The 27,090-nt window shown below is 40.5% G+C and overlaps 1 protein-coding gene across 6 annotated transcripts in view; it reads left to right on the top strand.

Annotated features, from left to right (window-relative positions):
* GRIA3 (glutamate ionotropic receptor AMPA type subunit 3) overlaps nucleotides 1-27,090 on the top strand; it is a 328,994-nt gene that overhangs the window by 244,227 nt on the left and 57,677 nt on the right. For 5 of the 6 annotated variants that reach the window (XR_007515752.1, XM_049871362.1, XM_049871366.1 and 2 more), the window contains exons 11-12: nucleotides 3,444-3,820; nucleotides 15,221-15,419. Coding sequence is in view for 5 of the 6 variants with exons in the window: in XM_049871362.1 (XP_049727319.1) it covers nucleotides 3,444-3,820; nucleotides 15,221-15,419 (576 nt within the window). In the remaining variant the exon portion in view is untranslated. Of the gene's footprint in view, nucleotides 1-3,443; nucleotides 3,821-14,995; nucleotides 15,177-15,220; nucleotides 15,420-27,090 lie in introns of those variants that run through there. The other variant, XM_049871365.1, reaches the window with a different exon arrangement.

Below are 27,090 nucleotides of genomic sequence, written 5' to 3'. Positions count from 1 at the left end.
AGGTACCATGAGTAGACTGTGGAGCTGCAGGCTCAGACAAAAGGGTAAAACAGATGAAATTTGTCTTTGGCTCCCCTCCAGTTAGAAATATCTAACTGGGGCGAATGGACAAGGCTGGCAATTCAGGAATCATCTGCAACAAAGTTAGAGAAGATAGTGAAGGACGACATCTTGCTTATACCACAAACCTTCACTGACTATCTCTAGAGCCAGGTACCATGAGTAGACTGTGGAGCTGCAAAGGCACACCTCGAATGAGAGAATAGAACTAAGAAGAAAGCCAGAGAATGACCATTCGGGAAGGTAGGAGGAGAACCTATACTCTTCAGTATCAAAGACCCACAGTAAGAGAGTGTATAGTGCCAAAGTCCCGTAGTGTCACATGAGCAGTTGATGTCTGAGGAAAGAGCTTTGAATTTGGTAACCAAGTAGGTAGTTCAAGAAACAATTTCAATAAATTGGAGGGGATAGACATTAAATAGCAGGGCTAATGGAGAAAATAGAGTTCATGGGTGGTGCAAACTGGTCACTTGCTCAGCTGCTAACCAAAAGGTTGGAGGTTCGAGTCCACTCAGAGGTGCTTCAGATAAGAGACCTGGTGATCTACTTCTGAAAAATCAGTAATTGAAAACTCTATGGAGCACAGTTCTACCCTGACACACACGGGGTCACCGTGAGTCAGGAGAAAGTGGTGTTGAAATTGGGACATAGTAAAGGTGTATTCTTTCAAGAAGTTTAGTGGTAATAGAGAGAGATGTACTGTGGTCAAGGGGACAACAGGATCAAAAAAGTGGGGAGGAGTAGTTTCTGTTTTGTTTTTATTTGTTAATAAAGGGAACTACCTGAGGATGGTTTTAAGCTAATAGGACAAGTCAGTGGTTCTCAAATTACAGCAAGCATCAGGATCACCTAGAGGGCTTGATAAAACAGATTTCTGGGCCCCACCTGCAGAGTTTCTGATTCTGTATGACTGATAAATTTGCATTTCTCACCAGTTACCAGGTAACGCTGATACTGCTAGTCCAGGGACCACACTCTGGGAACCATTGGGATAGATTAATGCAGAAGGAGAAATTAATGATGTAAAAGAGACAATAGACGGAGCTGGTGTTTAAGAAGAGACAGAAGATTATAGGATGCAAGGAATAAATAGATAAAACCTTAGAAAGAAAAAGGGTCTCCTTCCATGAGATGGGAATGACAGAAGGGATGGATGAAGATGCAGCAACATGTTGAGAAAATGAAGAGGGACACTGAGGTAAGGGAGCTCTTATCAGATGGCTTCCATCATCTCGGTAAAGTAAAGGCAAGATCATCTGCAGAGAGAGTAAGACTAGTAAGGATTGGAGCCTGGGGAGAGTTGGGAATAAGCATCATTCACAGATTTAAGAGAACATACCTTGGAGTGATAGGTGATAGGTTTATTCCTAGAAATGGTGACTGAGAAGGTTGGTGATCTGCCGAAGTAGATTTGGTCAGCAGGCTTTATTCAATAAGTGCATACTTCCTGCAACTTCACTAGGATGTAGTGAATGTAGAATGTCCTCCGTGAGAGTTAAGTATTTTTGTCTGTTTTCTCTGTCTTGTTCTCTGCTTCATCCCCAGCACCTAAAATAGTTCTTGACACAGAATCATTGTTGGTAGTTGCCATTGAGTCAATTCCGACTCATGGTGACCCCAAGTATGCAGAGTAAAACTGCTCCATAAGGTTGTCAAGGCTGCGACCTTTCAGAAGCAGATGGCCAGGCCTGTCTTCTGAGGCACCTCTGGGTGGGTTCGAACTGCCAACCTTTTAGTTAGTAGTCCAGTGCCTAACCATTTGCATCACCCAGGGACTCCTTGACACAGAATAGGTACTCAAATATGTTTCAGAGTGAACCTGAGAGGAGCTGGCTGAGGTTGATAATTGTATGTAAAAGTAATGTGTAGTAGAAACCTGCAAATATCTATAGAGTGAGACTATTACGGTGGCTAAGACAGTGGGTTCTGGAATCTGAAAACCAGGGTTCTAATCCCAGCCTCTCAGTGGCTCTGTTTCCCCGTCTCTAAAATGGGAATGATAAAACTACTGACTTTAAGGTTGCTGTGAGAATTAAGTGTGATAATGTATAAAGTGTGCTTAGCACAGTGCCTCACATGGAGCAAGTGCTCAGTAAATGTTAGCTAGAAGTTTATTATCTGCATTTCCCCTAAAATTAATTCAGCAATAGTTCTTAACCTGTTTGAGCTATGGTACGTAATTCAAGGTAGCAAAACTTCATTTCTTTGAAAATATGCTGTATCTCAGATATTCCTCTGACTTCATTGTTCTCCTTCCCCTACCTCCCCTGATTGGTAGAGATATTAAGGCATAAATGTGTTTAACAGAGAAAAAAATTGATCACCAAAACTGATCTTTTCACTCTGCATCTGGTATACCATCAAAAACCCTTTCCTTAGTTAGAAGCATTTTTTGTGTGCATTTTACAGCCTGGCACTAAACTAAAATTTAGTACCATTGCAAAGGAACAATTATGCGGTGGAGGGGGGAGAGAGAAAGAAGTTCAGAAACTTCTAGTGCTTATTTTCCCAAGATTAATATAAAAACATTGTCTGCCTCTGCCTGAGCTAATTACGCAGGGCACTACTGATACACTTATTTTATTGATCGAATACATGCAAGTGCTACACTGATATTTGTCACCAGAAAATACGGCTTACTCTATAAATTAATATGTATTCCAATAACTGCTTCACCCTTGTCATTGTCCATGCAGAATTCTTTCGTGTTTGCATGTATCCTATTCAATAACCAACAATGTGTTTTTAGGCTTCTACAGTTTCTTTAGCTTGGGATCTGTTGCTGTGATAGATATAAAATGGGAATAGAGAGTCCCTGCCTTCCAAGAACCTGCATTTTGACATGCATACTCTTAAAAAATAATTTAAGGATAATCGAAGATAACGAGCACCCAGTCTTTAACCGAGTTCGGTGGCCCTGTGTTGCACCTCATGGTGGTGAGGTGGGGAGGCAGATGTAAGTAGAGGCTATTATGCTTGCCCCACAGAAATTTCCAGTCAAGTGTGGGAACTAAGACATAAGAACATGTAAATTAAAATAAGAAAACAAGAGTTAAACGGTGATATGTCACAAGGGAGTACTAGTTGAGTTGCGAGATAGTAAAAGTCATTTTTAGAAGAAAAAAAAAAATGGCTGAGTTGCCCTAAGCCTGCATGTCTCAGAGGACAAAAGGCCAGTGTCCTTTCCCTGGGATCGTCAAGTTAAAGCACTTTGGAACCCACTGAATGCTACTGATTTTCTACCCTAAGCATTGGCAAGTTGATTGCTTGTAGTGATTGAAAATTTTATATTTCCACCAAAAAGTATATTAAGTGGTAAATGACTGAAGGACTGTCTCTGAAAGTCATATGTTTTTGTTTTTTTGTTTTTGTTTTTTTTCCAGAGAGCTGATATAGCTGTTGCCCCACTCACTATAACACTGGTCCGGGAAGAAGTCATAGATTTTTCAAAGCCGTTTATGAGCCTGGGCATCTCCATCATGATAAAGAAGCCTCAGAAATCAAAACCAGGCGTATTTTCATTTCTGGATCCCTTGGCTTATGAGATCTGGATGTGTATCGTCTTCGCTTACATTGGAGTCAGTGTAGTTCTGTTCCTAGTCAGCAGATTCAGCCCTTATGAATGGCACTTGGAAGACAACAATGAAGAACCCCGTGATCCACAAAGCCCTCCTGATCCTCCAAATGAATTTGGAATATTTAACAGTCTTTGGTTTTCCTTGGGTGCCTTTATGCAGCAAGGATGTGATATTTCTCCAAGGTTTGTTTCCATGTCACACCTGCCGCCTCCTTGCATTTTATGGTCATACTCCATTCATGTACATCTGGTATTCACCCATCTCAAGTCCAGATCTCTTTCATTTAACATTCCATCCAGGACAAAATTTATCATCAAGCCATTTTGTTTGCTTGCATCCATGAAGTGAGTGTGTCAGTGGTGGTGTTTTGAATGTCTTCCATGTATTTCTGTGATATCATATATTTATATATATATATATATCAGCAAACAGTTGAGCTCTGGATAAAGCCAACATTGCCAGCTAATATTAATATTATCCAGATAAATCTAATTCCATCAGATCAAACAGGCATGGTTTCCTCACTAAATAAGCTAAAATATTTTCTCATTTGTCTAGAGATTGGATCTAGACAAAATTTGAAAGAAGATAGTGTTCTTCTGTAAAACCTTCCCACCCTCCCCTTTCAGTGTCCTCTTTTACATTTTGCCCTCAGACTGCCTAGAACTCTCCATCGTAGTGTCCTTCCCAGACCTGCCTTCAATGAACTTCTCTCTACTTTCCAAGGATAACTTAAGTCATTGCCCAAAGCAATGAAGCTTTAATACTGGACTTTCATATGCATTGATGATTAGGGAAAGGGGCATTTTGAGGCTTTAGATTATAGCCATGTGGTTGATTGAAAGTTCACCACATTCAGGATGTATCCTGGGCCTCACCAACCTACTTCAACTGTTAACTCCCATAAAAGTAACTGGTGGTGAGTTTGTAAGAAAAATATTGTATGTGAAGTGGGACTTCCAGCTATGGCCTAGTGAAGAGATGAGAAAAGTCTCTCCCCAAAAAAGCAACCATAAAACCGGACAAAATTGATTTTAAAAAAAAGCAACCATTTCAACACCCTGGAAATCAAGACGTTTTTGTGTTTGAAAAACTACTGAACTTCAGGTGAGAACATGGGAGTGTGTGGTGTTCCGCCCTGGGAAGGCTCCTATTCCCATACCTATCTTGGTCAGCATAGAGGTTCTGCCAGGGCAAGGCAGGTCCAATACTCTCAAAGGGGGTTCTCTCAATTTGGAGCAGTGGGCAATGTCCATACCCAGCAGTGTTGTGTTGGAAATGACTTCTTAAAGATCAGCAAGTGGAGGAGGGTCATGACTCAGCCCTACTAGCCTGAGGTGGCTGTTGTGGTTGAAGCAAACATATTCTTGGCTGAGGCTGTGCAAATACACAGTAGAAATCTGGAAAGGGCCCAAACTCTTCACACACTCCTGGCTGACCCTGAGGCTGTGCACATGTGCACGGGAGACTTCAAAAGGCCCTGTGGAAAGTAGAACACAAAACAGACTTTAAAATGGCCTGAACTGTTAATGTACTGCCTTCCGCAGACACTCATTCATCAGCAGAGGATGGAAGCTTTACTAGCTCAAGGGGTTTGAACACAACCTCTTTCCAGTCAGTGACCAACCACTAAGCTACACAGACACAGGAGAACCCCTAGGAAGCTAGGTGTAAAAATAAAAACAAGAATATTTTTTAAAATGATAAACATGAACCCTAACACCCATTCATGATAAAAACTCTCAACAAACTAGGATAGAAGGAAAATTCCTCAATCCACATCTAACACAATACTTAATGTAAAAGAATAAATGCTTTCTCTCTAAGATCAGGAACAAGGCAAGTATGACCCTTTAGACATGCAGATTGGAAAACAAGATATAAAACTGTTTAGTCACTTGTTTTTAGTTAGTCACAGATGACATGATCCTACATGTAGAAAATCCTAAGAAATCCACAAAAAAAAATATGATGAGAAATAGTAAACAAGTTTAGCCAAGTTGTCACATACACGACCAGTATCCGAAAATCAATTGTATTTTTATGTACTAACAGCTTATGTACTAATATAGTATGATATATATACTTATATGGTTGTATATACTATATATGTACTTATGTAAGACTACATACTAACAAATTTCACCAAAGATGCCAAGACAATTCAATGGAGAAAGGATAGTCTCTTCAACAAGTGGCACTGGAACAGCTGGGTGCCCACAGATAAAAAAAAAAAATGATCTTAGACCCTTATCTCACACAATACACAAGTGAATGATAGGCCACTTATTGTAGGATTCCACTCAATGAATTCCATTTATTGACTACTCTGTATACAATTCCATTTATCCAGAATAGGCAAATCCATAGAGACAGAAAATACTTTAGTGTTTGTAAGGCCTGGGGAAGTGGAGAGTGCCAGGATAATCAAGGCCAGGGTTAGATTGAGGCAAGTGAGGCTGAGTAGATCAAAAACAGGGTTGGATCCAGTCTTTATTTAAAATTTTGATATTCTGTTCATCATGGTTTTTTCGCCTTAAATTTGATTCTTTTTAAATATTGCATTAAAATATTATTTATCTTGATTACTAGATTTTAGCACCCCTTAAATTTTGTATGTGAGGCAAATGCCTCACTCACCTTATCCTAGTCCCAGCCCCATGGGGATGAACTGCAAAAGGGCATGAGGGAAATTTTGGGGGTAATGAAAATGTTCCAGACTGGATTGTGTTGATGGTTGCACAACTCTAAATTTATTAAAATTATTGAATTGTATTTATTTACATTGGTGGATTTTATAGTATGCAAATTATCTTAGTAAAGGTGTTAAAAAATACTGTGAGTGTCCTGGGTCTTACCCACTGAAAGTGTTAACTCATCTAAAAAAAAAAAAAAGATGGTGGTAAATTCATAATCATAAAATATTATAAGTAAACATAATATCTTTATAGTTTAAAAGTGCTATTTCTGATATAAAAGGTTTTAGTTTTTGGTAAAATCAAACATTGATCCAAGTACAGACCAGAATCAATTATACAAACATATAGGGATTTTTATTTAGAACATAAGGACTCAAGAGGTTACCTTCCATGTTTTAAGAACATACTTCATTTAGAGATTACCCATTTGGAACACAAAACATTTCAAAGGAAGCTTTGCAGTATAACTCACAGGTATTCAGCAACTTTTTAGTATAGCATGTGTGGGACAAACCTCATTTGTCTAAGCACGTTGGTTTCATATCACACTTTTTCACCCTCAATCTGCTAGGTCATCTCCAAATTATTTGATTCCCTTTTCCTTTTGTGCTTTGAAAAAAAAATTTTTTTTTTGAAGGCGTGTTATTTTGTAATATTATCTGGGAGTTTGTTTTGTGGCTTTCTTTTTTTCTTTTTTAAACATTCACTTCAAGAAACTAGGCTTTCTGAATGACCCTGTAACTGAATGATATTTCAAATGACTGGTAATCCGTGCTGAGACAATGCTAAAGAGTCGTTAAGGCTGGAGAGTTTTATTGGTTTCTGTAAGTGAATTTTCAGAACTAAATTTGTGATATCCCCACTGAAGTGCTGCCTACTAGTCTGCATACTCAAACAGGACTTTCAAAAAGCCATTGGTTTTTAGAAGCATTTAAGTATATTGCTTCCTTAAGTAATAACTGAAAGATGACGACCTCAAAATGACAAGCTGGACAGATTTTTTTTTTTTTTTTTGGTAACAGAATTTAAGCTGTGGCTCTTCTGTGGCACTGGGATATATCAAATGCTTTTTTCCAAGATACAGATTTTATTGTACTGCAGTAGATACTGTCCTATAGAGAAATGGCTTTCAAATTTTTTGACCATGACCCACAGTAAGAAATAAATTTACCATTGACTCAGTACGCATATATGTATATAACAGAAGTTTCACCAAACATTACCCTTACAATGGGCCAGGTACTCTGATACTTTCTATTTTGTTTCCCTTTTTAAAATGCTAGTCGCAACTCAACTCAGGAATAACACTAGTGGAATAACACTAGAGTAACAAGAGGAGCCCTGGTGGTGCAGTGGTTAAGTGCCCGGCTCCTAAGCAAAAGATTGGCAGTTGGAACCCACCAACAAAACCCTATGGACCAGTTCTACTCTGTCCTATAGAGCAGGGTTGGATTCAGTCTTTATTTTTAAAAAATTGATATTTATGAGTTGGAATCGCTCTACAATAAGTTTGGGTTTTTTTTGTTTTGTTTTGTTTTTGGGGTTTTTTTTGGGGGGGCTTAGAATAACATATTATCCTTATTGTGCTTTTGAGTAATAAATTATTGCCTTTATGAGCTCTATGTTTTCTACCATATGGGTAATCCCCCCTTCAATACTATTTTTTGTGTCCTTCCAAAGAAATTATATCTTTAAGCCTCTTAATAAAATGTCATATTTCTGAGCATATTTATTATATACCAGTTTTTAGTAAGGAGGAAATATGTTTCTCCTTGTCTTGAGAGCCCCATGGGTTACATATTTGTGCTCAATTGTATAGCAGCAAATACCACTGTAATGCATTTCTCTATTAACAGATTCAGACATTCCCAATAATAACATAGTTGGACTCTAAGATTCATGGCTGCCTTGACTGCAAACACCAGCATTATACGTTATTTCTGTGTAATGACCACGCTTGGAAGGCAAACTCTCCAGAAACCCCAGGATGTTAACATGCTTTGTACTCGCTGACTTTTCTCCTAATTGCAGCAAGTCAAGGAATTATAAGAGACCACACTTTAAGGTAGAATTATCAGTATTAAAGCAGGAGGAGATGTCAGAGATAAATTAGTCCAACTCTTCCCCTTTAACTGTGGGTGGAGCGACAGCCACCTTCACTGAGCTCCTGCTGTGTATGGGCACTTTACTCGCATTATCACATGGATGTGAATCCTCAAAACACCACCGCAGGGTGAGCATTACACTTATTTTTAAGCTGAAGAAGGCGATGCTTGAGTTCAATGATTTGCCCAGTCACGAAGCTAATGGCAGAGCAAGCATTCAAACCTGACTCGGACTCCCAAACCCACGTTCTTTTCACTTTATACTGGCTTTCTCATATCACAGACAAAGGAACAAGTACCCCGAGGGAAGACATGATGGAACCCAAAGTCATGGGTTTTAAGCACTAAGCCAGTAGTACAATCATTTCCACTATTGTACACTGTCTCTCACTAGCGACCTAAAGGTGTGCTTATTCACGAGAGCTGTGTTCTAGTCTCCCAGCCTTTTATGAAACTCTGCCTTTCCCCTGGCTGTTAAAGAAAATAGGTAGTGAGCACTTGAAATGCCGTCGATCATGTGTTCACTCAAAGTAAAAGTGGGAAATCACCAATGAGCCATCATGAGGAAAACTGCTGGCATCAGTCCATCTCCATCAAATAAAGCTATTGATAGCAACCTAGGAGCTTGGAGAGTCTGTGTCAGTATTAGGTTTGATATTTTCAACTACCATAGGGTCGCTATGAGTCGGAATCGACTCAACAGCACTGGGTTTCAGTGGTTCAAAGTGAATTACTTTGTTCTATATGTTGCTGGAGGCCAAATCAACTTTAGCAAGGGTAATCAATTTAATAAGCTGAGGTTACATCCAGATAAAAGCCAATTTTTTGGTGGGAATAGGAGGAAGAAGGTGTGAGGAGATTCAATTGAACCCTTTTCGCCCCGAGTGGAGTATGGAGAGATGGGCAGTGGGAGCTGCCAGATAAGATCCAGGCCTGTAGCTACAAGAGGGAAGAGGGAGCGAAGTGATTAAGCATGTGGGTGCTGGAGTTAGCTGTACGTGATTCACAATCTGCAGTTGTGTAACCTGGGGCAAGATGCCAGACCTTGCTAAGCCTCAGTTCCTCATTGGTAAAATGTAAAGCACAGCGCCTGCCTTGGTATATAGAAAGTTCTCAATAAATGTTAGCCATTGCTATTCTTGGAAATCCTGGTGGCCTAGTGGTTAAGTGCTATGGCTGCTAACCACAAAGGTTGGCATTTTGAATCCACCAGGCACTCCTTGGAAGCCCTATGGGGCAGTTCTACTATGTCCTACAGGGTTGCTATGAGTCGGAATCGACTCAACGGCAATGGGTATGGCTTTTTGGGTTTATTGTTATTCTTAAGCTGGCTGCATTTAGCTATCCTAGTTTCACAAATATTAATAGCTAATATTGCATTTGCATTTTAGTTCCTAAAATTCCTTAGGAATACAGTTGGAATTCTTCTCATCAGTGACAATTTTTTTTTATAATATTGCATTTGCATTTTAGTTCCTAAAATTCCTTAGGCATACAGTTGGAATTCTCATCAGTAACAAATAGCTGGTTTCTGATAAGAAGAAATAATCTTCAACATTCTGTCTTGAACCCATATACTGCTTTCACTAAGGATTACATCTCCTGCAAATATTTTGATTGTACTATCCCACAATAAAGGCTCCCCGGTGGTGCAGTAGTTAAAGCGATCGACTGCCAACCAAAAGGTTGGCAGTTCGAAACCACCAGTGTCTCCACAGAAGAAAGATGTGGCAGTCTGCTTCCGTAGAGATTTACAGCCTAGGAAACCCTATGGGGTCGCTATAAGTCCCATAATGTCTTACTGATATTGACAGGGGGCTGCAACTTTATTTTTAGTCAGAAACCTGTTTCCTTTGTAAAACTTTGCTAGAACCCTTAAGGAGTCCAGAGCCCAGACCTTCCAGACAAATACTCCCCCTGCTGACTTTCTGTGAAGTTGCAGGGATATCTGTGGGCTAGCCAAGTTGAAGACAAGAGGGTTGGGGGAATTAGGACAGAGAGAATGGAAAGAACAGATTAGTTTGAACCAGATTACTGTGTATAGATCATTACAAAGGCATTGCTCTCCTGTCCAGTTTTCCAGTTATTAAGTACTTTGGAGGAGAGGGCAAGGGAACCATCCAGGTTAGTTGACACATAGAGCCGTCTTTAAAATGGAAAGTAAGTGTAGAATCATAACAGACATGAAGGGTATAAAATGAATGGGATCAAAGACAATAGGAGTTTTGGGCTCCATTTTAAGCAATATTCTTCCCTTTGCTGTTGTATGACCAGTGTCTTCCTCCTACTGGAAATCCACCTCAAAGCAGTAGTGATGTGGTGATAAATTAACAATGTCATAGCAGAATTTTTATTACAACTACTTCATGACTTTTCTGGCTGAAAGCCGGAGTGTTCAGTCCTGGGGACGTGGTTGCTTATTCCCATCGGAAAAGACTATAAGAGCCAAAGACTGATTCTGCACATTTTAAAAAATCTGTCACAGATACAGCCTTGAATGGAGCGCAGCAATGATGCATACTTTGGAAGAAAGAAAAGGTGGGGGGGGGGAATGGTGAAGAGTTTGTGCAAAGGAGAAGCGGTTTGCAGTTCAAGCTCTTCATCTTGTACAGCTAGTAAAGTGCAGCTTTCAAAATTTACTTACAGGATGAAGGTTACAGCACATAGCTCACTTTTATTACCATTTCAGAGGTCATAAAAGACATTTTATTAGTACCTCAGAAATCCTAGTTTCTCAGGATTACAGATAACAAGAGTGTTGTATATTATTTGGTATGCATATTTTGCCATGTTTTTATATGTCTGGTTTTCTCTTGTTGCTAATTTACTTTCATTAACTCCGTGCCTCCTCTTGTATGTTTTCAAAAGGTACGCAGTGCTCCTTGTAAGGCACTTTCGTAAACTCTAAATGCACAGCATTTCACAGCCATTTCATTGTGCTAACCTCCAAATCTGCCTTATGCAACAAACCTGTTTGAAATGAATGTTCACCACTCTGTTGCTGCATTAATAGGGGAGAAGATGCTGGAAAATGGCGGGTCTTTTTTAACTCACCTATAAAGCCTTGTCTTGTTTTAATAGATCTTTTATAAAATGTGATGGGGCTGACCCATTAGTTACTTTTTATATAGCCTCCACGTGAAATGTGGGCTTAAGTGGCCATAGTTTCACTAATGAGAGAAGGGAAATATACAAATGCCGGTGAAAGCATCTTCCCTGGGGGTTCCACTGTACCCCTTTCTCAATGAAAAGATTTAGGAATTCATGCCATACAAGGGAAGAAAGTGCTGGAAATTCCACCAAATCTTCTGTTGAAGCTAATAAGAAAATTCTTGAGAGGAGAATGAATAATTGTGAGCATTCAACACTGATTCCACAGAAGCTCTCTTTTTCCATCTATGCTGAGGTTTGCAGATACTATTAGGCCATTTCTGCGCGGATAATCACCCAAATTCTCCATGCCCAAAGGTATACCATGACAGTAACCACCTAATTGCCCAAGTCAATAGCCACGTAGACAAGAGGCCATGAAAATAACCACTTTGATTTTAAGTAGGTTTATTTTCAGTCATGTCAATAGCCAGTCTCAACTGAGTCATTCGGATCAGCCATATAATGATCCGAGTCAGCTATCAAAGTGGCCAAAATGACCAGATTATGATGCGCAGGCTTGATTTTAGATGATACAGACACAGCCACAGTCCATTAGCCTCAGTAGAGTGGCACAAGTGTAATTTCCATAAATTACCGTCTTTGTCTCCACGTTTCACGTAGGCGGTGCGTAAGCTACCATTAGTATTCTGAGGAGCAGAATCTATCCCTTTCCGTACCAAATCATGATTTTTTAAATACTCCAAAGTCAGTTTTCCCCTTGGTCTGAGAAAAGCCCCGTCATTCCAAATAAGGATGACATTCACGGCTCCATTCGAAATGAACAATAGACAATAAACAATAATTATCCAAACACATTTGATTTTCTTGCAACTATATTTCTCAGTACTTGTAGGAGAATTGTACCTTCTATAAGCTGTACACCATTCTGGATTTCCTTATACAGAATATGGGTGTTTTGGACCACAAACATATGGGTATTTCTTTCCTATTGCGGAAGTATGGATGTTTTATTTCCTATTTCTCCTCTCTGTGCCTCAGTTTCTTCATCTGTAAAACGGCAGCTAACCCATAGGGAGAGTGGTGAAGACCCACTAAGGAGGGTTAAAATAGTTGATACATGTACAGCAATTAGAACAGAGTCTGGCACATAGAAAGTGCCCGTGTTAGCTATTAGTAGTATCCTGTTACTAGAAATGTTACTCCTGGACATTCATCCTTTATACATCGAAAATTATTTCCAGAATCAGATCAGGCCAGAATAAATGAAACTTGTTTGGCAACAATGAAGAAAAACTATGCAAGGTCCAAATTCATAATGAAAACGCTGTATACTTTCAGCATTTGGAAGTGTGGCACAGTCTTTTCTGACTCATCCAGAGGTTTTTACCTCTTCTGATTAAAGGGAAAATGTTCCCGGATGAAATCCTGAGCGAGTCTAACTATTACTTAGAAAAATCTGTTGCAAACCAAATTTTTACATCCGAGAAGCTAAAAGTGATTGTGTTCAGGAAATAAATAAATAGGGGTCGTTTGAGGCATCCAGGGACCAAAAGGAATTGAAGACTTTTAAAAAATCAAGGTTTGTTACAGTTAGCCAATGAAAAAAATGCTATCTATCAAAACACCTGCCCAAATCATTTGATCAGAAAGTAGAATGTAAAACAACCAAATTTTCTAGCTGTAAAGAGGGTTATCTTGGGACACAGGAATTTAGATTGCCTTAAAAGTGGTAAAGTGCAAGTACAGGCAGAGAAGAGCTTGATTTGCCAGCTTTCAGCCCAGAACTGCCCTCTTCCTACAGAGCCTGGAGACGAGCCAGGCTCCTACGCCTATTCTTGATTTTATGACAGTTTCGGTTGTCTTCCTGTGAGCTTTTCTGGGTGCGTGAGAACATAGCCAAGCCAGGATGAAGCTCTTCCACAAAGCAGAACTATCCTAGCAATGACGCGGCAATCAATGTTTTAAGACCCAGGGACCAGATTTCTACTTCTGCAGACAGAGCCAGACTTTAGCAAAATCGTGAAGGAGTTTCTGCAGTACAAGCCATTAGCCATCGTCAAGCATTGAACACCCTCACACTTCCCGTGGTCCTTTTCTCTAAGTAGCACTCATGATGAAGGCCCATGACTTGCAGCCCTTGCTGTACGTGATGAGTTTTATAAAAATGCTAATGCTTAGGCCCAACCCCCAGAGATTCTAATTTATCTGGTCTGGGGTGGGACCTAGGCACCGTTTTTTCTGTTTTATTTTGTTTCCCTTGTAAAACTTTGATAGATCCCTTAAGCAGTCCAGAGTCCTGTCCTTTCTTTGCTTTCAAGCTCCCCAGACGATACCGACGTGCAGGCAGGGTTTTAAATCACCGATGCTGAAGAACATTCCTCAAAGTCTGAGCTACAGACCACTTGCAACTGAATCGCCTGTGATGCTTAAAAAGTGCAGATTCTTGGGCACTCAGACATGCTGAATCTGCATTTTAAGAAACATTGTGGTTACTGTCAATGCACAGTAACGATTTAAGGACAAAATGGTTAAAACTTAACCATCCTCTGTCCCATTCTCTGCTGATTGAATAAACTAATCCAAAATAACGTGGTAATAGGTGCTATTGAAGTAATGTGTGTTACATTTCCACCAAACTTCCTGAAGACAACCCAGAGGGTGATTCCAAGGGTAAGAATTTCCATGGCAGGGCAGCAAGGATGGTTTTGTTTGTTTTGGTGGGTTTTTTTTTGGGGGGGGTGGTTTAAATGAGGGTGGAGGAAACAACCCATTTGGTACATCTCAAATCCTATCATATAAGTAGTTTCCTACTTCACTTGGGGCCAGCCCCACATACCCAGGCTAACTAAGACTTAGTTTGTAAAAGGGAGAGTTTCCATCCATGGAGCTAGGCTCCTGGGCCCCACTAGCCATTTATAGGAAGAGGATAATAAATATTATCTTCTCCATCCTTGCCTCATGGGTGACCAACTCCACAAAATGGCAATGTCTTTATTAAATATATTAACCTCATAGTGAATAGAGTTCTTTACAAGCACCTACATGTTTCTCTTCAAATGCGGAAAGATTTTGGAATCTGTTTCTCCCTTACACCACCACCTTACATCAGTGGTCTCAATTTTGGTGACAGATTATGATTAAAAAATACAGATGTCTGGGTCCTACCTCCTAGGTGCTATTCATTTGGTCTTAGATGGGCCTGGGCACTGGGGTTGTTTTTTTTTTTTTTTTTTTTAAGAACCCAAGTAATTCTGTTGGGCACCCAAGCTTGAGAACTATTGCCTCAAAGAAAAAAAGAGCAGTCTTCCACAGGTGTGGTAAATACTTTCAAAACACCACTTGCAGTCAGTGCCATAACAATGTATAGGCAGGAGCTAGTGAAAAGAAAATGTTTTTGTCTGCAATTAAAAAATAAAATCCTGCTTTGAAACCCACCCAGGCCTGAAGAGCATTACACATGCACCATCATCATCTGCCACCATGACATGGGGTGTCGTTGTGAACATGTGACTTTCGTTGGCTGCTTCAATTTTCCTCACATCATCTGCTTCCCTCCTTCATCTGCTAGACTGAAACCACTCCTCTTCCAGAAATAAAGACAAGGATTTCTTCACCTGAAATCGGGCCCCTCTGGGTCTGGATTTGTCTTTGTTTTGTTTTGTAGATCACTCTCCGGGCGCATTGTTGGAGGGGTTTGGTGGTTCTTCACCCTGATCATAATTTCTTCCTATACTGCCAATCTCGCTGCTTTTCTGACCGTGGAGAGGATGGTTTCTCCCATAGAGAGCGCTGAAGACTTAGCCAAGCAGACTGAAATTGCATATGGGACCCTGGACTCCGGGTCAACAAAAGAATTTTTCAGAGTAAGTGCTTTGCAGTTAATTGGGCCTGCTGGTCTTTGTTTTATCATCTTCTCATAAACGTAAATTCACAGTGCCTTTAAGGGGCTCTTGGAATGGGGTGGGAATATTATCAAAGGAGAGCAATCTCAGATATGGCATTGCTTGGTTGGTGACCTCACTCATTGTCCTTGAGGACTATGACAACTTATGTGGGGCATAAGAAGTGGTATGTTGAGAGCACTGATTTGAACTCCCAGGTTGGAATCCCAACTCTGCCACAAAGTGATTGTTTGTCCTTGGGCGAGTCATTAACTTCTGTCAGCTTCAGTCCCCTTACTTGAATAATGAGGAGAGTGAACTAACTAGTACCTATTCTCCCTCCTAGCTTTTACAAAAGCTGTGATTTTATGTCTCAGCCGTTCACAGAACTGACTAGGACTCTGATGAGTAATGGACTTAGAAGAAATTATTCTATTGGGGACATTGGTTTCCTATTGAAATTACATATTCTATAGTAGATATCTGGTTTCCTATTAAAATGTATCATAATTGTTTCAAGCATTCATGTATATGCTGATAATTAAATTTTCAGAGCAGCTGATTACTGTTTTAATTCCTTGAGTAGACTTATTTTTCCCTCATAGGCCAAGCCTTAGTGGGGAAACAGCAAATCATTCACTGGCAAAAGGTAGTAAAGCTATGTAAACTCTGTCAAGAGCAAAGGTGAAAGGGGATTATGGTAGGAAATGATAGAAGGATGATATGATGGACAAACCGTTTTTATGTAAACTATCAAGATCTTTGTTCTGTGGCAACTGAACTATAAGCAAGGATATCAATGGAGTTGTTAAGAACACAAATGTTTTTCAGTTGCCCCAACAAGGAAAATGTGTCATTTTATGTGAGAAAAGTAGACTGATTCTATACATTACCAGTGCTTGCTACTGTAACCACTGTGACCAGTTGGAGCAATGACCCAGAAGCCACTTGGGCAGTAGGAAGAGAGGAAAAGTTTAGTCATTCTCTCCAACAAATAATTACTAACTTCGAAAGTCCAGAGTAAACATGTTGGTACTAAGCCAGTGTCTTTTAATTAAGCAGTAAAAAATATGTTTCTACGTGTATTATCATGAGGTTTATCTAATTACTTCATGGGAAACCAGGAAGAGTATGTTTCTTAAAATTATAGCAATTAACTAAAAACTGTTTTCACTCCCTGAAGGAGAAAGGGTTAGACTTGGGACCCTTTCAATCATTTTCTTTGGCTCTACCTATTTACTTAGCAGATCAAAGTCTCCAACTAGTGAGGGGGCCCAATATTGGAAGAATCAAAATGATATAAGGACCCCGTGAGACTAATCTGGCTTTGACCTTCACTCCTATGGCAGTCTAAGAAGCTAATCTGGGACCATTCCCTGCCTCCATGAAGTAACTCCCAGGTTTCAGGGCTGGCAGCCAAGGATTTCCATCTGCTGAGTAGTCAACACATAGGCAGCTCCATGGAAATCTGGTTTGGCATCAAGCTTCAGCAGGGCTTACGATCCCAACAGGCAGGCATCAAGGTTGCTGTATGAAGTAATGGACCACCTTAGGATAGCAAGACCTCACAACTGGATTCTCTGGTAAGAGATGGTTGTTCCACTGGAAAATGTTTTTTCCTTCAACAACGATTAGAGATTAGGAAGGTGCGCTTTAAGTGGTAATCAGTATGGCATCAATTCCCATTAGGCTTTCAAAAGGCCATTCATCCATACTGCAGGCAAAAGGAGGCTTTCTGGAAAGACTTATTAGCACAGAAGCTGAAAGTGTGATCAAATAGTCATTGTCCTCACACCCATGCCCCATCCCCCACTTATTTTGTGTCTTTCTCAAAAACCAGGAAAGCATCTATTCAATGGCAGTTTCATCAGAGTATCATATTACCGAAGCAGATTTGAATCCACATTTCATTTCTGAGCAAAGCTATTGCCACACATTCCAATTGGTTTGTGGTGTCTAATGCTCACCGATTCCTAGTGACCTCTACAGCCAGTGAGTAATTTGTATGGAAATGGGGTTGTTTCGAAGAAGCTGAATATTTCCAGGTATAAGGAAGTGCAAATAATTTTCTAATTCCCAAGTACCACTTTTTCCCCAATTGGTGACCGATGACGGCATTAAGGTCTCTGTGGGGTAGTTCTTCAGGGCAGCACACAAAGATTGATGATCTAAGAGTGGAATTGAGCAGTATAGAAAAATTAACTCTTTTAGCCCACTTGTGCTGGAAATGTGCTGTAAACCTAGCAAAGGGTAGCATTGGTATTCATATAACACAGGAGGGGCCCAAACACTTGGTCTTCAAGCTATTTGCCCTTACTGTGTCCTCTTGGAGCCACATGGGGAAGGAAAGGCAGCCAGCAGGGGCACATCTCTCACACCCCTTCAACCCTCAGAGATTCTAAGGCATCAGGCAATTTTAAGAACAGTAATTCCTCCGTACACAAAATAATTGGAGACCTCTAATGGTACGCCTTCTAAACATTAGAAGATGAAACAAAATGACATGCAACATTTACAAACAATATTAGCTCATTTCTTCCCATTCTCACTTCATGCTAAAACCACAGGGACCAAGTACTAACACCATCAAACAGCCTGGGGCCCACCCCCAAGTTCTCCCATTAAGAAAGAGAAATAAAATCAAAATTCTTATCTAATTGCCCTGCAGACATATTTACTTGTCCTGGGTAAGGCTGCCGTTAAAATGATGGTACTTGAAAATGATTGTTTTGTTTCTCTTGTTTGCTGAGCTCTCCTTAGCTGTCACCTTAGAATCACAGAAAGTCACTGGCAGAGGGACCTGTTCCATCGGGAAAGGCAGGGAGGGACTAACAAAATGCACGCAGCTGGAAGAGACATCTGGAATATTACCGTCAACCCTCTTGACTCGAAAACTGATTTCCTTAGACAGTAGCTCCAAAATTAAGTGTCCCAACCAGAGGCGGAGGCACCCAGGTTAAAACCCAAGCCGACAGCTTTATTGTCATTGCCCAGAGAAATGCCATTATGATTTGGAAAGCTGCACTGAAATGATCATTCTCCACTAGGTTTTGGAAATTTAACCTGATATAGATTCATGTTAAAAAGTAGCACTGGGAGAAAAAGCAATTCTAAAATTCTCTCTGCCTTCAGACCCCTAGAAATATTAAAAGATAACTAGGACGCTTGATTTCTTTCCCAGATAACGTGGCCATAGCCCCATTGAAGATAGCTTCTGGGGTAAAAGGAGGGTTTTTTTTTTTTAATGAAATGTTTAATACTAATTTTAACCCCCTTAAGAAAGGAAAAGGTCCCTGGGTGACGCAGACAGCTTGCTCGTGACTACTAACCTAAAAGTCGGCAGTTCAAACCCACCCAGCAGCAGAAAGGCCTGGCAATCTGCTTCCATAAAGATCACAGTCAAGAAAACACATAGGGTCGCCATGAGTCAAAATCAACCCCACGGCAATGGGTCGGGTTTGCTAAAAAAGTAAATATTAAAGGAGAGGGGTGGGTAGAGTGCTGAATTGCTTCTAGTGCCCTGGGCAGGGCAGGAGGCCACTGAAGAGACTGTCCTGTCTTCTGGGTACAGACATTGTAAACCCCATGAAGGACAATTGGATTGCTCGTAATGCTTTGTTTCAGCACGAGACTTTTTGACTAATGTCACTGGGCATTTCTAATTTTTTTAAAGAAAATGCAAGCAGCAAAAGGAAGGGCCCTTCCCAGGCTGATTTGGGAAGTAGTCTCTGCTTACGGTATTTAGATTCTGCTTACATATTCAGAATCACACAGACACAAAAGCATTTCCATTTGGAGTCTGCATTTCTTCAACATTTATTGGGTATTTATAATAGAGCTTTTTAAAAATCTTAAATATAAAACATTTATTTTTTATTGTGCTTTAGGTGAAAGTTTACGGCTCAAGTTAATTTCTCATTCAAAAATTTATACACTTTTTTTTTCTGACATTGGTTACAATCCCCGCAATGTAACAGCACACTCCCCCTTTCCGCTCTGGGTTCCCTGTGTCCATTTGTCCAGTTCCTGTCCCTTCCTGCCTTCTCGTCCTGCTTTTAAACAGGAACTGCTATAATAGGGCTTTTGAAGTCTATGGAGAAAGGAGAAAAATCTCTCTACAAATACATCTATGCTGAGTATGTTGACATTTTGGCATGATCAAGAAAACTAACCATTAATCTTTAAGCTTTACTACAACTGATTTATATACACAACATATCTCCCTGATCCCTTAAACTGTCTCCTACCCTCACCTTAGGAAACACATGAAAATGTAAAAATTCTTTTTTTTTTTTTAATTTTCTCACCAAATACTATGATGAATTTGAGGTCTTGGCAGACAATATACCTGGACAACTGCAGCCAATTTTAATTAGTCTAGAGACACATATGATGTGCCCAAATGTTTGAGGATACAGCCAAACCATACACTAGAGAACACGTAACAGCAATAGCAAGAGGGATGGTGGGTCAGAGACGTCTGTTGCTCATTGTTGTTGTTGTTGTTGGGTGCTGTCAAGTCAATTCCAACTCGTAGTAACCCCATGTGACAGAGTAGAACTGCCCCTTAGGGTTTTGTAGACTGTAATCTTTATGGGAGCAGATCTCCTGGTCTTTTTCTTTGTAGAGCCACTGGGTAGGGTCGAACTCCCAACCTTTCAGTTAGCAGCCGAGAACTTAACCATTGTGCCAGCAGGGCTCCTTCTCTGTTGTATGTACTACTTGGCAGTTTAAAAAAAGAAAAACTGTCTTTCAATCTTGACATGTCTGTTTTGATGCCAGAGCCCTGGTGACGCAGTGGTTAAGAGATCAGCTGCTAACCAAAAGGTCGGCAGTTTGAATCCACCGGGCGCTCCTTGGAAACCCTATAGGGCAGCTCTACGCTGTCTTATAGGGTTGATATGAGTCAGAATTGACTTACTGGCAGTGGGTTTGGTTCTGGATTTGGTTTTAATGCCATCGTAAAAAAAAAAAAAAAGCCTTACTTTCCTATGTCATGTAACACATTACACAGAAAAAACCCATAGTGCCCTAGAGGACAAGACTGGAGGTGGAGTGGCAGCCACAAGGCGAGGATGCTGAGGCCTGGCCAAAGAGACCTCTAGAAGCAGGAAAGACAGACAGCTGTTGGCCTTTCCTGTCCCTCAGCAGCCAGGGATCTGTGATTCCATAGTCTTCCTTGCAGGCAGGTCTCAGGTTGGGTGGAGAGGACAATCTCCAAGGGAGTAGAGGTTGACCTGACAGCTCTGCACACAATTGAAAACATAGCTAACAACTGTCTCCAGGAGAAATAAAGTGTGACAATGAAGACAGGCTAATAATAATTTCTTATATTCCATTATTTATCACTCTTTCAGTCTCCCCCCTTTTTTTTTCTAGTATGTTCCATGTGCTGAGCTCCATGCAAGGCACTGGGGATCCACACATCTTTTTTAACAAAATTAAATTTCTATCTGCTTTTTACCAAGCCACATGAAAATGCCTAGGCAAATTTTTTTCACCATATTTGGAGGTTATGTTTGGGATGGATTGGCTTAAAATATAGCCATCTCAGAGAACTAGGTGGTCATCCCTCCAGAGCAGCTGAAGGTATTCCTATGGAGCTACTTCCCAGCACAGACCATTCTATGAGAAATCTCCACAGTGAATAGCAGCATGGTTAAGGACTCTCCCAAGCCATGGCAGGAAGGTCAGGTAGTTGATGAATAATAGACAAATGGCTTCTATCCTCTGGTAGCTTACAATCTAGTGGACTTTCAATTTTCAATACACGTTCACATACTTAAGATATTCAATCCACACAACAACACTGCCAGGCAGTCAGAACAGGTGTTATTAGTACTCCTATTTCACATGGCGAAACGAGGCAGAATGAGATTGTGACTTGCTGAACATAGCTCAGCTCATTGGAGAGGAGCTACAACTAGGACCCTAGTGCTCTGAGCCCAGGTTGGGTTCACTTTCCAGTACCTTTTTGGTATGAGTATTCACAGAACCATGTGGTGTTATGCATGAATCAAGCCTCCAGTGAAGCACATGTGTAAGGCTTGTGTCTCGTCTCCTGGTTGATCTTTGTTTTTATTCCCCTTAATGGATCAATTAGAAAAGGAAACCTCTACCCCCTGCCATGGAGTCCACTGCGACTCCTTGTGGCCTTTAGGACAGAGTAGAACTGCCCCATAGGGTTTCCAAGGCTGTAATCTTTATGGAAGCAGACTGCCACATCATCTTCCCGTGGAGTGGCTGGTGGGTTTGAACTGCCAGCCTTTTTAGTTCACAGCTGAGCGCTTAACCACTGTGCCACCAAGGCTCAAGGAAACCTATACACACTTTTAAACGACATTTTCCATGCTCTGGCAACTTCAAAGGGATCCAAGATAAGAAGGCAAAAAAAAAAGGAAGCCATCCAAAAAACTAGAGCGAATTCTATAACCACAGCAAACCTCTATTGTTACATGGTTCACTGTAGTTTCTGATGTGCTAAGGGCTATGTCATGGTATCAATCTAGCTGTAAAGAACAAGATTAAAGATGAAAACAACTTCTAGTTCCACATCCACCGATGACTTTCTTGTTTTCCTTTGAGTAAGGGGTATTTGATCTTAGTTTCCTCATCTACTGAATGAGAATATTCCCGCTCTACCTTCCTTACGAGGTTGGTGAGAGAATAATTTCATGGAAAGCTCTTTGAAAGTATAAAGGGTTCAACAAATCCCAAGAGACTTTCAGAAAAGGATCCAGAAATAGTGCAATTAAAATGCAGACTCTGTTTAGACAAGGCTCTGTAGAGATGTGAAGGGTGCTTCTCAAAAATAAAATAGTCTCTGCTTTCTCAGTAGAAGACAGGTGGGGATTTTTCTGGCTTGAGAGGTGAGAGAAAGCTCATTTATATTTTCCCCCATCCTACCCCCAATTATGACATACTAAGTTCCTAGATGGTGCAAATGGTTCAAACCCACCCAGAGGCACCTCAGAAGACAGGCCTGGCAATCTGCTTCTGAAAGGTCGCAACCTTGAAATCCCTATAGAGCAGTTCTACTCTGCACACATGGGGTCACCATGAGTCAGAATCAACTCGATCACAACTAACAACAACAACTACTATAGACCTCATCTCCTAGTCAGTCCATCTTTTAGTCATTCCTTTGTGAGCTACGGACTGGACAACATCCACATGCACAATTTAGAACTGCCCTTGAAGACCACCTTAAAGCTTCAAGTGCTTCCAAGGTGGCATGTGGGCCATCTGCCCGAATTTATCAACCATATGGATTTTATTATTCTATCTCCATTAGTTCTCCCAGGTAACCTACTTGCTTATGAGAGCATTTCACAGTCTGGAAAGCCTAAGGGGGTTAAGTCTTCATTCTCTTTGAGGCTGCCAAAGTTCTCAGACAACACCAGGGGTAATTAGCATTACATCACGCAAGACTCCCAGACCATTGTGAAAACTCTCTTTCCTGGGGGAACTCACTTCAGGATCTCACTTTCTTTTCTTATTTGAAAAAGTCATAATCTAATAGCCTTCCAGCTAGAGGAGGGGGCCCATCTGTTCAATTAGAATTTCCTTGAGTTCACCTGGCAGGTCTACTCAGGTTAATATTTACAATTCCTCTTCATCACCATGCCATGGTCTAAAAATTTGACCATAAGGGTTTATTAAGTAAAATTTCAATTTACTGAAACTCAACTAACAAGGACACTCAACTAACTGGAACGTTTGATTGCACTCCGCTTTTGAAAGGAAAAGGCAACTCACACAAACAAAGCCTTGATACAATTTTTTTTTTTTAAAAAGCTACAAGGTGATATCTTGTGGTCTGATTCATTCTAGTGTTCAACATCTTCTGCATTTTCAGTCAACAAGTAAATAAATATTGAGTGTTTACCATACCAATTTAGGCACCAAGGGAAACAACACAGAATCTCTAACTTCAAGGAGCTTGTGTTCTGTTGGAAGGAGACAAACAACATATAAACAAATAGATACATGAAATAATTTCAGGTACCAATAAGTGCGGGTAGAGTATTATGATAAAGAATGACTTTGAGTTAGAGAAGGCTGTTATAACTGGGAGCTGCTGGGGGTGGTTTTTCAGAGAAAGCCTCTTTGGGGAGGTGATGTTTGACTAGATGCCTGAATGATAAGAGGCAGCTATGTGAAGATGCTATGAAAGAGTATTGCAAATAGAAGGTATGACAAGTGCAAAGGTCCTGGGGTAGGAACAATCCTGGCATATTTAAGAGACAGGAAGAAGACCAGTACAGCTAAAGCTTGGAGAATTGCAAAGTGAGAGGCTGGAAGGAGATGATCTCAGAGAGGTAGACGCAGGCCTGATTATTTAGGGCCTTGAGGGTTATCTAAAAAGGAAATTTGGATCATATTCTGGTTGTAATAGGAAGCTATTGAAGGGTTTCAATCAGGGAACTGATGTGATCTCATTTCTATTTTAGAAAGATCCCTCTGCTTCTGAGTGGAGAATGGACTGTAATGTGAGGAAAACAGAAGAAGGGAAGCCCACATTAGAGTTAAAGCAATGGTGATTTTTTTTTTAAGTGGTCAGATTTAGGAAACATTTTGGAGGAAGAGTCACAGGATTTGCTGATGAATTGGATAACACATGTGAGCAAAAACAAGAGCCAAGGATGACTCTCAGATTTTTGGCCTACATCCACCTGCAGTGATCATTAATGAAATCTATACATCCTCAGTTCTTTGAATGATCCACGAATATGACATACTACACTAGGACTGGTTAGGAAATTTTTCCAACAAGTCAGAAAATAGGTTATTCTTCAAAACCCTTTTAAAAATCCAGAAGCCCCTAATGATTCATCCCTCTACTATGTCTTGCTGCTATCTTGTTAGAAGATACTTTTACGGTAGAAGAATATTTTCACAGGTGGCTAACTCCACTTTGCAAATACATAATTTTCTTTATGTTGCTGTGACTGGCACTCCCTTTTTGCCACATGGCAGAAAAGACACATCCAAGTAAATTCAGGAAAATTTAGGAATTTCCCAGACGTTTCATGATTTTTCATTTCCTCATTCTCCCTGGGAAGATCCAGGGGTAGGGAGCGGCAGGGTATAGAGCCCTTTCTTAGAGACCTATATCGAAGTCTGACTTCTCTTACACTCAGCTCTGCATCAGCTCTGATCTAGCCTCTAGTCTGGCTTTTTATCCATCTGCTTTCTAATCTATTGATTATGGCATAAACGTCATACTTTCTTATCTTCTCCTTAGAATTTTGAAACTCAAAAAAAAAAAACATTTTTTTTTCCTCAAAAGCCTGGATCTTACTGATTTAAAACTTGGCTCTCAAAATCCTGTTTGTCTCTGCTATAATTTTTAAAAAGCCTATTTTGAAACAAATTGATGCTTCCAATTGACACTCAAACAATCCTAATCCTCTCTGAAGCAATAAATGTCTCTGCCTCAAAAGGAAGAGGGTCACTGAATAACTGGTATGGAGCGCAGAACTTGAGGTAATATCTCAAAGTTTAACCTAATAAATAACTGTAGTTGAGGAGGGGGTACGTGTATGTGTGGGTGTGGCGAAAACACCTAAAGTCCTGCCTACACCACACATTTGTACAAAGGGTCGAGGATATTTTAGCTAGTGATTCCAGCTTATAACAATAACTTAGGGGAGCACACTTCCTCTTTCCCTGTTTTGGGGGCAACTCTGATGCCCCATCAAGATTGCACTACCCAGCCACCCAGTGCCATCAAGTCATTAGATGCAGGGAATAGATGATAGACTGGAACCCATTGTCCCTGTCCTGTTCTAAATGTTACCTGTCTGAAGGGAGGGGCTGAACAGAGATGATTTGTTGTATTTCTTTCCAGTTCTGATTCTAAATGTGTCTCTCTATAAGCTACCCCCAAAACGAGAAGGAGCCCTGGTGGCACTGTGGATAAGCACCCGGCTGCTGAGGCTGGTGGTTCAGAAGCCACCAACCAGTCCAAGGGAGAAAGAAGTGGAAGTCCACTCCCATAAAGATTACAGTCTTGGGAACCCTATGGGGCAGTTCTATTCTTTCCTATAGGGGTCGCTATAAGTTGGAATCGACTTGATGGCAATGGGTTTGTTTTTTTTTCTTTGTTTTTTATTGTGCTTTAGATGAAGGTTTACAGAGCAAAGTAGTATCTCAGTAAGCAGTTAATACACATATTGTTTTGTGACATTGGTTGCCAACCCCATGATATGTCAACACTGTCCCCTTCTCGACCTTGGGTTCCCTATTTCCACTCGTCCAGCTTTCCTGTCCCCTCCTGCCTTCTCGTCCTTGCCCTGAGCTGGTGTGCCCATTTAGTCTCATATACAGGGTTGAGCTACATGTATTATTGTTTGTTTTATGGGCCTGTCTAATCTTTGGCTGAAGGGTGAACTTCAGAAGTGACTTCATTACTGAGCTATGAGGGTGTCTGGGGGCCATAAACTTGGGGTTTCTCCAGTCTCTGTCAGACCAGTAAGTCTGGTCTTTTTTTGTGAGTTAGAATTTTGGTCTACATTTATCTCCAGCTCTATCTGAGACCCTCTAGTGTAATCCCTGTCAGAGCAGTCAGTGGTGGTAGCTGGGTACCATCTGGTTGTGCTGGGCTCAGTCTGGTGGAGGCTGTAGTACTTGTGGTCCATTAGTCCTTTGGACTAATCTTTCCCTTGTGTCTTTAGTTTTCTTCATTTTTTTTTTTTTATCCCAAGAATTGATCACCTATCTGCACACTCCCTGGTGCCCTAATGAAGGCATTCCTGAAAGTGGTTAGCTTCTATGGCTAGGGGAATCTGAGCTTCAGGGCTGAGTAATACTTCCTAGTTTTGTCAAAATTCCTATGTGTTTACAGCCTGATTTATTTGACTCTCAATTTCATTTCTGTTAAGTCTTTGGTCTGGGTTATAGACTGTTTCTTATATCAGGCAGTAAAATTGATTCTCCAACCCACTGAGTGAAGAACTCTGACCTGGGCATTCTGGGGAAGAAATAGGAGGGTAGCATCCTTAACCCTGAGTCCAGGACGCAAATAATAAAGGAATCAACTGAGTTAACCAGGAAAGGTTTCTAGGGAAAGAGACATTTGGAAAATTTTGGGGGGTAAAAGCGAATTCAGAAATAGTTCAAAGGATGTGTGGTAATATATTTCTGACAAAAGAAAAAAAAACAACAATAAAACCACCTGGCTTTATATTGTGTTAGGCTGTGGCCACTATTGACTGAGGTATTATTAGCTTTCTCCAGGGTTCACACTAATATTTGTTTGTCTGAAATAGTATCTGTGTGCGTGTTGCGGGGGGAAGAGTTTAGGAGAGATAAAAACAATTAGTTTCCAAGAAAAAATTATTGCTCTGAAACAAAAGCATCATAGTAGAAATTACTATATGTAGAGTGCCAAGGGCAAATTGGAAATCATTGTCTGAGGCGAAGGTGCTCTGAATACTTTATTACTTCTAATTTCAAAATTCACATGTGAAGATGAGACTCCTTAAAAGGAGGCTCTCCAAAGAATATTTTGCTTTCTTGTAAATGACTTCTACTCTGTCCTATAGGGTCACTATCAGTCAGAAACGACTTGATGGCAACGAGTTTTTTTTTTTAAATGAATTTGAGAAACCAATGTTGAAAAGCAAAATCCATCTATGTTCTTTGTCAA

The sequence above is a fragment of the Elephas maximus genome, chromosome X (assembly GCF_024166365.1).
Source record: "Elephas maximus indicus isolate mEleMax1 chromosome X, mEleMax1 primary haplotype, whole genome shotgun sequence".
Lineage (NCBI taxonomy): Eukaryota > Metazoa > Chordata > Mammalia > Proboscidea > Elephantidae > Elephas > Elephas maximus.
Note: the sequence above shows the minus strand (reverse complement) of the source record. Positions and strands in the feature narration are given on the sequence as shown.